Source organism: Trematomus bernacchii, unplaced genomic scaffold (assembly GCF_902827165.1).
Source record: "Trematomus bernacchii unplaced genomic scaffold, fTreBer1.1, whole genome shotgun sequence".
NCBI lineage: Eukaryota > Metazoa > Chordata > Actinopteri > Perciformes > Nototheniidae > Trematomus > Trematomus bernacchii.
In genome coordinates, this window is record NW_022987409.1 from 3356928 (window position 1) to 3369847 (window position 12920).

The 12920-nt window shown below is 37.7% G+C and overlaps 1 protein-coding gene across 2 annotated transcripts in view; it reads right to left on the reverse strand.

Annotated features, from left to right (window-relative positions):
* Positions 1-5860: 5860 nt before the first annotated feature.
* The window catches only part of adgrg4a (adhesion G protein-coupled receptor G4a), a 34411-nt gene continuing 27351 nt past the window's right edge, over positions 5861-12920 (reverse strand). For both annotated transcript variants that reach the window (XM_034135960.1, XM_034135959.1), the window contains exons 25-27: positions 7235-7515; positions 6852-6953; positions 5861-6742 (exon numbers count right to left, since the gene is read on the reverse strand). In XM_034135960.1, coding sequence (XP_033991851.1) covers positions 6600-6742; positions 6852-6953; positions 7235-7515 — 526 coding nt within the window. In that variant the 3' untranslated portion in view covers positions 5861-6599. The remainder of the gene's footprint in view (positions 6743-6851; positions 6954-7234; positions 7516-12920) is intronic.

The window sequence follows — 12920 nt, forward strand, 5'->3', positions numbered from 1 at the left end:
TTGGTTAGAGTCTTGGACTGATTATGAGGTGTTTGCCCACTGAGCACAAACACATCAAATGGCCTCTAATCCACTACCGCACCTGAGTCGGGGTCCATAAGCCCGTTGTCAACAGTGCACAGTAGGACCATTTCGTTACTCACCCATGTAAATGTGGTACCAGATGGGAGAGACTAATAATAACACAGTATCATCAATGGTCCACGCTCATCATGTGGAGATGTCTACTCCTCCATCTGGGCTATGAATGGTGTGTGCAGTCAAATGGTGCTACTGTCGTCATGTACCTCTGATTCACTATGCAGGATAATATCAGACTCATCGACTTAACATGTGTTACAGATTCGTAATCTGGGTGTCATATTGGTAGAAATAGATTCATCATCAGAAACATTCCTAGTCCAGTCTGCTCTGATTGGTTCTGGCTGGCTCGGTTGCGATTGGTCAACCGTTTAGAGATGTCCCGCCCCTTAGCATCACATACAATGTGTTGGAGCACTATCCAATAGAAGCATGAATGCAACGTAGTGATGTCACTATGTTACAGAAGTAAACAAAGGAGTCTAATTGAGGCGTTTCAGGCAGGAGGGGAGAGAAAATCCCTTTGGAGGGAACTTTGGGATTTTAGCCTTTGCAGACCATTTACATGTACAAACCTATATAGCACACTACAGGAAAGGGAAACATCCCTTGTAAAAGGGCCTCTTTAACTTTCCAACCATTCTCACCTGTAATTTGTGTTAACTGCTAGTAAGCCTACTTTAGCATGATAACTTCTAAACCAAGAAGAAGAACATGGTAAAACATGGTAAATATCAGCATGTTATCTTTGTAAGAATAAGCTTTTTAGGATGTATTTATTTAAAATCCCCACTGTAACTATGCGGCCTAAGAGAGTTGCTATGGCTGTAGACTACATACTACATACAACATACTTAATCAGTAGGTACAGCATATATCTACATACATAAACATACAGTACATGTTTTCAAGCAAAAAAACATATAATGACCGAATTCATCTGGACTTTACGTCATGACCTACTTTCCTTCTAACTTCCTTTTTTCTGAAGTCCAAATAAACTACAAATATCTTGTCTACCTCCGCCATTCATGCCTTTTCAAGAGGTGTTAAACAATAATAAACCTCCTCACAAAGCATTCATTAAACAGCCAAACTAAAGGTGTCGACATGCTCCAATAACGACAACAAACCTTCAAAAAAATATCCACTGCAGTTTTCACGTTGTTTATTATGCTACTTTTGGATCATCCCCTTCTTGTGTTAAATGATGTCAATCGGATGTGATAAGAGGTCAAATAAGCCACATTGGTGAAAAGAGATATAGAAATAAGGGATGATAATGATTGTGTGAGTTGTGTATCCTCAAAAGAAAGTTTGTAGACTCATTTGAATGTGAACGCAGCATCAAACTTCCTGTTAATAAACTTGTCCATTGGTTCATTCTCTTTCTGAGTGCACTCTTCGGCAGCTCTAATGGGTTTGCTCCAGAGACCTCACACAGCAGCAGGCCTTTTTACAACTACTTTGTGGGGGAAATATAAATTAATTAAAGGGTTCAATATTGAATCTACTATAGGACATGGAAAAAGGAGTCATAGGAGTAAATACAGACCTAATAATAGTGTAACCATGACACTGTGAAAGGTCATTCTATCTCAAGGCTGGGATTATTATGTCCTCTTTTATTCCATAGCAGCTTTTTCCCCAACACCTGTTTTATTTCATAATGCCATTTTAAATAATCTAATCTTTGTCTGACAGTCAAGACCATAGACTGTATATATAAAGGTCAAGACACACAGTAGATATGTTTGGAACATCATTTATACATTATCATGTTAGTGATAGACTACCTTAATGTGGGAATTGGGTTATGGGAAGCTACTTTTACTTCTGTGTAGTTTAATCTAGAATAATGAATCCCATTTGAGTATTTGTCAACATGAAAAGTAACAGTGCAAACGACTTCTGTCAGGTTTTTCTAATGAAGTGAAAATATTTCTACTTGAATTGTAGTGGAGTAGAATTATAAAATAACACACAGTTAAAATACTCAATACATATATAAGTGAAGAATAACAATGTATACATTATACCTTATTTCAGTAGTCTAGAAACTGTGTCTTTCCACCACTGATCATGTTTGTTTTGTATTTGTACATCAAAAATCTAACCCTAACCCCGAATAACATCAATTGTAAGTGTTGTTAATTTTGTATAGTTTGATGTTTGATGCTCCTTCTTTAAACAATTATATTTTCTTTATTGAGAGAATTTCACATTGAGAATGATGATTGATATGTTTGTGTTTGTTTGCTCAGTTATTTATTTCACATTGTATTATGTTTCAATTTTTTTGTACAATTCACAACAAGGTTGATATACAGAAAAAAGTCATTCACAAAACATCAATATCCTTCATTTTTTTGTTTTTCGAAAATTAAATATACTCACAGCAACTAAAAGTTATAGAGATGAACCGCAGACAGGTATTAACCTTCATTGTTATACACTTTCTGTAATACTGGTATATTTACCTGTGTGGGCCCACAAAAAGAAGTGCCTTATAGGGCACAAGAAAATGCCCTTCAACCAACAGGAGCAACAATATATACAGTGCTTTGAGATACAAGAGGAGCGACATAGTTGCAGAACAGGTTTATCAGAGACTGTTCCCTTTCAGGAAGGCTGTTCCAGTTGGTGCATGCTGACGTACTGAGGTCATTTTTACTGAGAAAAGGAAAGAAGGGAATGGAAGCGTGCAGTGTTTCTTCTGTGTGTATTCTCAGATGACACTCAGTGACGCCTGTTTGACGAGAGAATATCTGACAGCTTAACCCAAAGCCAGGTGGCTTTGCAGAGCCACAGGTATGTGGTGTTTCCTGTCACTGCTGCTGCAGCCCCTCTCCCCTCAATACCAGTATAAGTCCTTCTTTTCCAGACGCCGTCCTGTCCCAGAGGAGACAAAATGTCAATGACTTCCAAGCAGCTCTAATGAACAAGCATGCAGTGTAAAAATAAGCAGTAATACAAATATGTCATCCATTTCACACGGCAGCATTTCTTAGAATTAGATGCACACATTCCTGAGTAGTTACCATCAAGATAATAACAAATACCTCACCTATAGTTCCTAAATAACTCAGGAACAGGATCTTAAAATCATTGGTTTTCTATTATCTGGTTATTAGCTCAACCTTGCACATAATTACACAACTTTTAATGTGTTACTTTAAGTTAAGCAACATGATTGTAACAATCGCATGTGTAAATCAAAGTAAATGTTCTCTATGTTTGGGTAACGATTTTTTATAATTTACTATTTATTAACTACTAATACCTTCCAGTAAAAACAAATCTAGTAATTGTTCTATAACTGTTACATCTACTTTACCTGACACGACACAAACATAGCTGCACATATGCTCAAAACCAGGAAGAACAGGTAATTTATTAAGGGACATTTTGCAACTGTCTAATATTTAAAGCTTAGGAAATGTAGTTTTTCCTTAAAATGTGGAGGCTTACAAGAGTTAAATATGATTCAGCTGAGGCTGAGATATCTTCATGTCAAGATGCTAAAATGCTCGAAACTACACTTCCCACAATGCAACTTCAAATTGTTTGTTAGACTCTCCATGCCTTCCAAATGTCTACATCCAGATCCTGAGTTTGTTATGCAAGCTTTTTATTAATATTGGTTGAAAGACATTAAATATGTTACAGCTGAAGGCTCACCATGTTCAAAGCCCACAGCGGGGTCCCCAGGGTCTCTAAATCCCTGAGGCATCGTCCAGCTGGGGTGCAGATCTGGTTTGGAGCTGGAGGCCATGCTGGGTCCCATCTGCCCCTGGTCAATATGCAGCAGGTTCAGCAGGGATGTGGCGTATTGCTGTCCAGTAAGACTCAGCCCTTCTGGGGACAGAGAGTAGGCGATAGACGGCAGCCCCGGGCCCTCTCCCGCCCTGGTGGTGAACGAGGACCACGATCCAGGAGCATCTTCTGCAGAGCTGAAGTTGAGGAGCCGTCCTGCTGCGGGGGGGGCCCTGTGAGTCTGAGAAACAGTCAGCAGGTCTCCCCTGAGGGCTGTTGTCTTCTGAGGGGGACACAGAAAGGAGTGAGGATTAATGGGATTGTCCTGTTTATAGTCAGGTTGGTCATACACTGTTGATTTTGTCTGCTTACCCAGTTTAATGGTTTTACGGATTTTCTTTGTCTTTCCTCCCGGCGCCTTGGCCTTGCAGACTTTGCTGAGAGCACGGTTAAAGTGAGCATCCACCATGCTGTTGATGTCCCCCTGGAAATAAGTCAGGATGACGCACCGAGAGTGCTCCTCCACCTTCACAGCTATGGGACTGTCTGTTCTGTCCTCCATGGTCAGCTGTGACTGAAGCCCCAAAACAGGTCGTTTACTTCACAAGAAACCTCCAACTGTGTTTAATATCATTTACAAAACAGTACACATTTCAGTTGGTCTTTTTTTGCATATTGTAATGACATGTTATTTTATTTATTGCTTCCCTGGTGCTATTAATAATCCAAGTATTTAAGTGTTTAGGATGACTCACTGCTGACATGTCCCTGAAGCAGACCGATTATAGTTCACAAAGAATTACAAACATTTAATAAAAACTGTATGATGTTATGTTAGAGTGCATGGAAATCCCTTTTGGGCACACTATGTTTACTACAACATCAAAAAATCAATTCTTAGAAACATGTTAACATCTGGCAAAATGCAGTTCTTAATTTGCCAGAAAATAGGGATTGTATTTGAACATTTAAAAATGACTTAGTAAATGATATATTGTGTTAGTTTGCATGGCAGGATGTTTAAAAAAGAGGCTGAATTGCACTATTAATGGGGCCTAACTTGGGGAAAACATCTCTGCCACTGTAACTGAAAACTATATGAAGTATAGTACAGAGGTATACAGTAAAGTGAAAATTAACAATCGCTTAGTGGATTGAAACAAACGTAATTTAAATGCTGTTGTGAATAACTGGATTATAGTTTCAGTTCAAATAACTTGCTTATCTCTTACCTGACCTGATGATTGAACAAAGATGACCAGTGAGTGCGTCCTTACATTTACCGGAGGATCAAAACTGATGATGTTCACGTACTTAAGCAGCCGTCGAAATGGTTGTAAAAAATGTCCCCAATCTTAAGTTTAAACATCAGAGTGATTGATAAGATTTTAAGAACCTTGTCTCTTCTACGGCAACATACTTCCTTCACTGAGCCTCCAGAGGAACATGACTGGCAGGGCGTGCTTCCTGAACACAGACAGCTATGAACAGAATGCCATCCAGCAAGTTGCTCCAGAAACTGACTGACACCTTATTAAAACATTCCTCCGTCGCACTGTCAATGAGTTTCAACAGTTTAACAGAAGCTGTACAGTGATCTGCCAGTCAGAGAGGCTACTTCTTTATTTTATTTTTAAATTGAAGATAAAGTTAAATCTCATTAACGTGTTCCCTAGTAAACAAAAACAACATTTGTATTCATTAAATGGACCAGAAGAACCCATTCATGGCTTGTGTGGTTGGTTCTCATTATTCCAACTGCATTCACTCAGTGTTGGACACTATTTGTTGCTATAAGTATTTATAGATGTGGGTGGCAATATCCCCTTTGAAAACCTACAAAAATAAGAAACACATTTATAAAGAAGCAATCAGGCTAATAGGGCAATAATTGTTTGCTAGTTGTGTAGATTTGATGTAAGCAAAACATATATATTTTAATCATTTCAACATTTTATACAGGATATCAGTAAATAAAGATAGGAGAAAATAATCATACCATTTTACCACACTATGTTCTCAGTCAGTTGTAGTCAGTTACTTTATTAACATTCAAATCTTCACACAGGAAAGAAAGCTACTTTTAGATGCTCATAAAGCTTACACTTATATTTTGTTAGCATTGACATTAAAAAAATACCTTAGCCTTACCATCATGAATACTAACATTGTAAAGGTCAGAAGAAGCACACTGTAAACTTAGAGCTGTACGATGGTGTTATGTCTTAAAAATTGCACATAAAAGTATAGAATTAACTACAATTTCTCACAAACTGTACTAGACAACAGTTCTAGGTTACAGATGCCGCTCTTTATATAACATTTCTATTACATTTAAAACTGCTTCTGTGTCACATAGACATCACTCATGAATTTACTATTCAAGTTTTACAAACACAAAATGTTCTTTTTAAGCATCAGCCATTCAGCTCTACAGTACGATGAAAGCAGTAATATAAACTTTAAATGTGAGATGTAGATTAAAGGCTTTGGAATATACATTTATCAGAGCACACCTTTACTGTCCTGTGATCTGACAGTCAGCGCAGTATATTGATTATTTTCGTGGCTATGATAAGGATTCAGGAGTGTCCACAGACACATTGTACCTCGTTGAACTTGTGGTTTATTTGCTCTTCCCCTGCCTATAATAACAGCCAATCAGCTGCTCTATGTTCTGCTATCAGTGTTTGTGATTGCAGAATGGACCTTGGAGGGTAAGTAAAGCTGTACTGTACACAATGGCACACACAGAGGCTGGCTCACGCCCTCTGGTGGTGGTTTGGTGCAGATCCTGTGGAGGAGTCAGAGACCTTCCTGTTGGTGGAGGTTTCGTCAGAAGCGACTGAGTCAGAGTTAACAAGATGGTTATTTTTGCCGCCCATGGTCACAGAGTGGCTCCAGTCTGCACACACAGGGGACAAGAAAGAGAAAAAACAATGCATCATCCAGAACACTTCAAACCATCTGTCCAATAAACTGCAATATGTTCTTCCTGCATAAACAATATGTACCTGAGTAATCACTGAGTCTGAAACGTCCACAGCACAAGTGGATTTTCCACTGTTTCCTCACATTTTCCTTCATCAAACAGTGGAACAAAAAGACAAAGAACCCTAGGACAAAAGAGCAGATATAGTAGACATTTGTGAAATACAACAGCATTATTTAGACATTTTTCTTTGCAGTTTGTTTTATATCATAATTACATTTTCATGTATTATCTTGCATTCTCAAAGTGTGTTGACAAGGAGATACACTTTTTATTTTTTTTAAAGCAACAAGTAAATCTGACCTTTTGAAAGAAAAATGCCAGAGTCTGGACAAGACTATTTGAAGATGACTGGCCCTTCCATAACTAATGACTGCTTAATGACCAGCTACAGCTCATATTTACCCTGCAAGGTGTTGAAGATGGAGAACAGGTACATCATGGCCACTTTGCCAGGCCCAAATGAAAAAAAGCCCATTGACCACGTCAGGCCCAGCAGGACGGTGAGACTGGCCACCGCCCTCAAGTCTTGCAGAGAGTTGGGGCTGCTTGTTGACCGTTTATTGGTCCTCATGTGTCTGATCTGGATCAGAACCACGACGAACACAGAGACGTTGCACAACAGGATCAGAAGGACAAATGCCACCACCGTCACGTAGAAGAAGACGTCATTCTGCAGCCAGCAGCTGCAGGAGGGAGAGGGTTGGATAATGGGTCAGAACACTGCACTGTAAAAAAGGATTTGATCATTAAGTTATTGTAACTTTTGTCTTTAAGTTACTTTCACTTAATAAATACATTTATGCAATTTCTACTTAATTTCATAAGTTGTTATTATTTCAACTCAGCTCTGTAAGCCAGTTCAATGACCTCTACATTCTATGAAGTCAATTTGACTGAACAGTGTGAGTTGTGATGTGTAATGTTCTGGAACTTTTCCATGGCCTGGTATGTGAACATAACCAATAACCTACCATAGCCAATAACAAATAAATGTAACGTACTTTATTTTTGTTGTTCATTTATATCTTATTTTACCTAGTTAACAGTTATTTATTTATGCATATTTTTTAATCTCTCCAGTTTTAAAGGATATTTTTGGTTTACTGTCTATAGTATACATTGGAATGATTTCAAACCTGTTTTTATTTATCCTAATAATTATAAAGGAGTGCCTTGGAAATATTTGTTTACATAAATTGTGACCAAACCGTTTGAGACCCACTGAGATAACTTAGTGAACTATTTAAACACTCAGAGTCCTTTACCTCACTGAGCCTCTCAGGGGAAATGGAAAATGTAACCGGGGTGAAAAGGGTGTTATCTTTACTTAAAGGGGACCTATCATGCAAAATGCACTTTTGTATGTCTTTTATACATGAATATGTGTCCCCGGTGTTCCAGGGAACTCACCAAGTGTCAGAAAACACAACCCTCTCTATTTTCCTCCATACCCAAATCTCTAAAAAAGGGGCTGCAACGGATCTGATAAAAACTGATCCAGATTTGAACACTGTCCTGACGTCAGGACAGTGGCGCTACGGCTATTGGGCCAACTCCACCAATCAGGAGGAGACAGCCACGGCCATTGCCGTTCGAAAGTGCTGGAGACGCTGTAGTACATATGCCAGGCCAGTAAATGGTGCTGTTCTCACTGAATCTGCAGTATAAATATGCCTTATGGTATGGTCCTACACTATATTATTCAAATATAGCATGATAGGTCCACTTTAATTATGAATGTTGTTACATCAATGCCGAAAATTAGTTTTTTTTGTATTATATTTGTATTATATTTCCATTAATCTTGTGGACGTGCAGATTCCCTGTCCTCCATCAGGGGGTGCTGCAGCACCCTCAGCACCCCTACTTCCCATGACTTCCCTAGTGTTTGTTAACTGGGTTTTTAATGCAGTTGGCTTTTCTTAATGGTTACAATATTGCTATGAGTTATATCTGAAGCAAATTATGTTTCTGAAGTAGTGATGTGTCGGTCGCGAACGAGCCGGCTCAAAGAGCCGGCTCTTTTAAGTGAACGACGGGAGCCGGCTCGCGCCCGCGAACGAGCCATTTTTTTGTTTTTGTTATTTTTTGTTAAGTAATACAAGACAGAATGATATGATGATCTCCACGCTACAGCTGCTCCGTGCATGCATGCAGTGACATGTAATATCCAAGGATTAGAGACTGTTGGATGCTGCTGTTTTGAGCATTGCAATACATTTATTTGTATTATGTTTTTTTATGATTAGAGACGGTTGGATGCTGCTGTACTGAGCATTGCAATATATTTATTTTCACTATGTTATTTATTTATGATTATCCTTGGGCTCAGCAAAGATTTGATGTCAGCTGTTGCTGTCTTTTTTTCTATAGTTAATACTGAAATAGAGCCCTGCTGTTTTGTCAGGGCCTTTTCTTTAAATATCATTTTAAAATGTCGATACAGTAGCCCCTTTTTTTAAATGTCTATGCTTAAGTTTTTATAGGTGTTGCTATCTGCTTTGTGTAGCGTGGTTCTACAAGCAAGTCAGTGCATTCATTGGGTGGTATCAGAGAGATACAAGGGTCTGTAAATGCAATGAAAACAATTGGCCACAGCAAATAATTGATATTAAACATGTAATTTTTACTTTTGAAGACTTCAGTACAAAGGATGTATTGAATAATTTAAGTGATATATGTACACATATAAATCATTAGTCAAAACAGGGCTACATTTGATTGAATTATAAAAGGTATAATATGTGGTAAACTGAAGAGCCGTTTGGGAGCCGAAAGAGCCGGCTCTTCTTGGTGAGCCGAGCCAAATGATCCGGCTCACCAAGAAGAGCCGGAATTCCCATCACTATTCTGAAGATGTGTAGTCAATTCCACCCTTCAATGTAGCATAAATGTGAACTCTCATTACAGGAACAATACCGGAAACAGACATAGGAAAGAGCCTCAGCTCGCTGATTGGATGTTTTAGCTGCAATGCACGTTGGGATATGGTGTTTATGCGATGTGAAATCCGAAAACATTTAAAAAAAATAATAATAATACTTTATTCCGAGTGTTCTTGCTTTTCTCTTTGAAAGTCATCACATAACGGCATTGTAATACACGGTTCGGCTGCATTAAATATTACACATCTGCTGTAGTTCTTTATTTATAGAGCCCTGATGAGAAGACTTCTGGACAAACAGGAAGAACTGCCGCCAAAACTGAATACGTGACGTGGATCATAAATATATCAACAATTAAACAACATCTTACATTTCTTTTCACAAAATACGTCTCCTTGCAGTATCAATACTAATTTGGCTGACTTTTATATTTGATCCAATTGGTAGATAGGTTATATTTACACCATAACGGTGCACAGCTGATAGAAAAGGACTTGTAGTTTTTAAAGATATTACTGATTTTCTTTGAATATAAGAATGTAAATACTGAGTTGAGAGAATAGTCAGGGGATTTGGGTGATGGGAGACACATCTATGGAATCACAATTTCAATAGCTTACCATCAAATGACGGATATACCTTTCTGTCTGTGATGTTTTACAAATCAGATATTAATGTGTAGAAGTAAAACATGAGAAATAATATAGCAATATCCTGTAAAATTATGTAAAAACATGAATAAAACTACACATCTTCAGATGTTATACATACATAAGTGTCCTACACTAATAATACAAAGTTATTATTAGTATGCTGTGTGTACCTTGTGTGCACCGCCTAGTGGTTAAAGCACGTTATTTAATTATTTTTGTTGAATAATGTTATTTTTGTTATAAATAAATAAATAAAAATATTAAGAGTACATACTTTCATAGGGGGAAAGTAGAAGGTCAATGATAGAAATATAGAATATAAAAAATCAAGAAGATACTGTAAGTGATCTCTACAATAAAACACTTTAGTGCCGGATGTACAAAGATATTAATAGGAGGATGTGCAAAACAGACAAACTAATTAACCTTTATTAACACATTAAAGAATACTTTAGGTTAAGGTCTTCTTTCAAATAAGAAAAAAGCTTTGGGGGTATCTATCTACAGATAAATATTAAGCCTGACAAAGTACTTAACGTCTAATATATTGCTTTCCTGCAATGTTAACTGTGTTGAAGCACTTATTTTAACTGATATTATACACATTAATTATATTCTTATGTATGTAGATAGTATAAGAAATGTGCAGAATTTGACAGTTTAATGGTGGAGGTATACACACATATTGATATATGTCTTGTAATGCACTGTTGAGGAACCTGTGACCCAAGTTTTTCATTAATTGCATAACTTCAACATAGTTGTGTATATGATATGTCAATAAACCTTAGAAAATCTTGAAAGGGATGTGCAAAATAGCTATTATATACAGTTTTTAATTAACCATTAGTAGAGAATAACGAGTAATGAATATACTTTATAGAGATCTGCAGATAAATGTTTAGTCTTCTCAAGCACCAACTAATATCTCGCCTGATTGTTGGCACTTGACAATCACCTTTCCCTGAATTTTACTCAGGTGTAACTAAAGTCTGCTTTAAGAGTTGTTTATATTTCACATCATTAATCAGAATCTGCAAAGTAACTAAAATAAATGTAGTGGAGTAAAAATACCAGGTTAACCTCTGAATTGTAGTGGAGTAGAATTACAAAGTAACAATGAGCTGGCATGTGGGTATATATTAATGCTTCCCATTATGGACACAAGCGATTTTCACCCATTTATTAATTACATGTTTTACATTTGTACACACCAATGTGTTTCCTATCCCCTAAACCTCCAGGGCTGTACACAGTTTAATACTGTCAACTTCTAATTTTGGGAAAAACGAAAACGTCTTTTAAAACTACAATTCCCAGTAGAGACGTGTCATAGAACATGTTGCGAAACACAATAGAGTGGCGAAGTCACGCCCATCTACTTCCGCCCCATGGGACCTTATTTCGGAAAAATAATGTGTTGAAGTCAATGGAGAGAGAAAACTTATCTTTCGATCCCGTTTGAATTGTGCCATGAATTACACATATGATGTTTGTCAATCTTAAAAAATCATTTCCATGTCAAAAAAGTCACAGTTTGTCGTAAAACTGTTGAAATATAAGACTATGAAAAATACGCAACTAGAAAGACTACAAATCCCAGGGTCGCGTAAGTGATGTCACAATTGTTTTCCTCCACTAAGAGATAGCTAAGTTATCTTATCTTAGCCAGCGCCATATAGATAGATTCTATCTATATGGCGCTGGCTAAGATAAGATAACTTTAACAAGATGCCTGTGTGCTTAGTACCAGGTTGTTCATACCAGCAATGGGTCTTGCTCGTTCTTTCGCTTCCCGTCTGATGAAAGGACCAGGAGTGTCTGGATCAAGCTAGCTAGTAGCTAGCACGTTAGTTAGCATTACAGCCTTGTCATTTTTATTAGCCTTAACATTAAGTAACATTAAGTAACCCAAAATGTTAAACAGTAAGAGTAGTAGTCATATTTCGTGAACCCTTTGAAGAGTACTGTCACCGGTGTGATCATTCTATAATACACAATTTAAGCCCGGGGGAGAAATGCTAACGCTAACGCTAGCGATCTTCTCTACTTCATGCTATCTGCACAAATGGTTGACATTTAACATTAAAACGACCAGGCAGTTCAGAGAGAATCAAAGGAAGGCAGGCAGGCAGCTTTGCATGACTTTCTTCAGGACGTGTTTCATTGTGGTGATAGTGAGGGTAGTCAATCGTTTTGTTGACAAGACAGTAGTGACGGCCACCTTGGTGACGTGTGTTGTTGACCAGAGATGTAGTTCATTGAGCGTTTCACACAAACAAATGTGTTACTTCACAGTTTTACGACACATCTTTTTTTTTTTGACTTGCAAAATTATCTTTTAAATTGACAAACATCATATGTGTAATTCGTGGCACAATTCAAACGGGATCGAAAGATAATCTTTCTCTCTCCATTGACTTCAATACATAATTTTTCTGAAATAAGGTCCCATGGAGGTCCACCGGAAGGGGAGGGACTTCGCCACTCTATAGCCACCATGTGTAGTTCTGGGGGGGCGTTCGAGTCCAGTTTTGGAAAGTCTGCCGT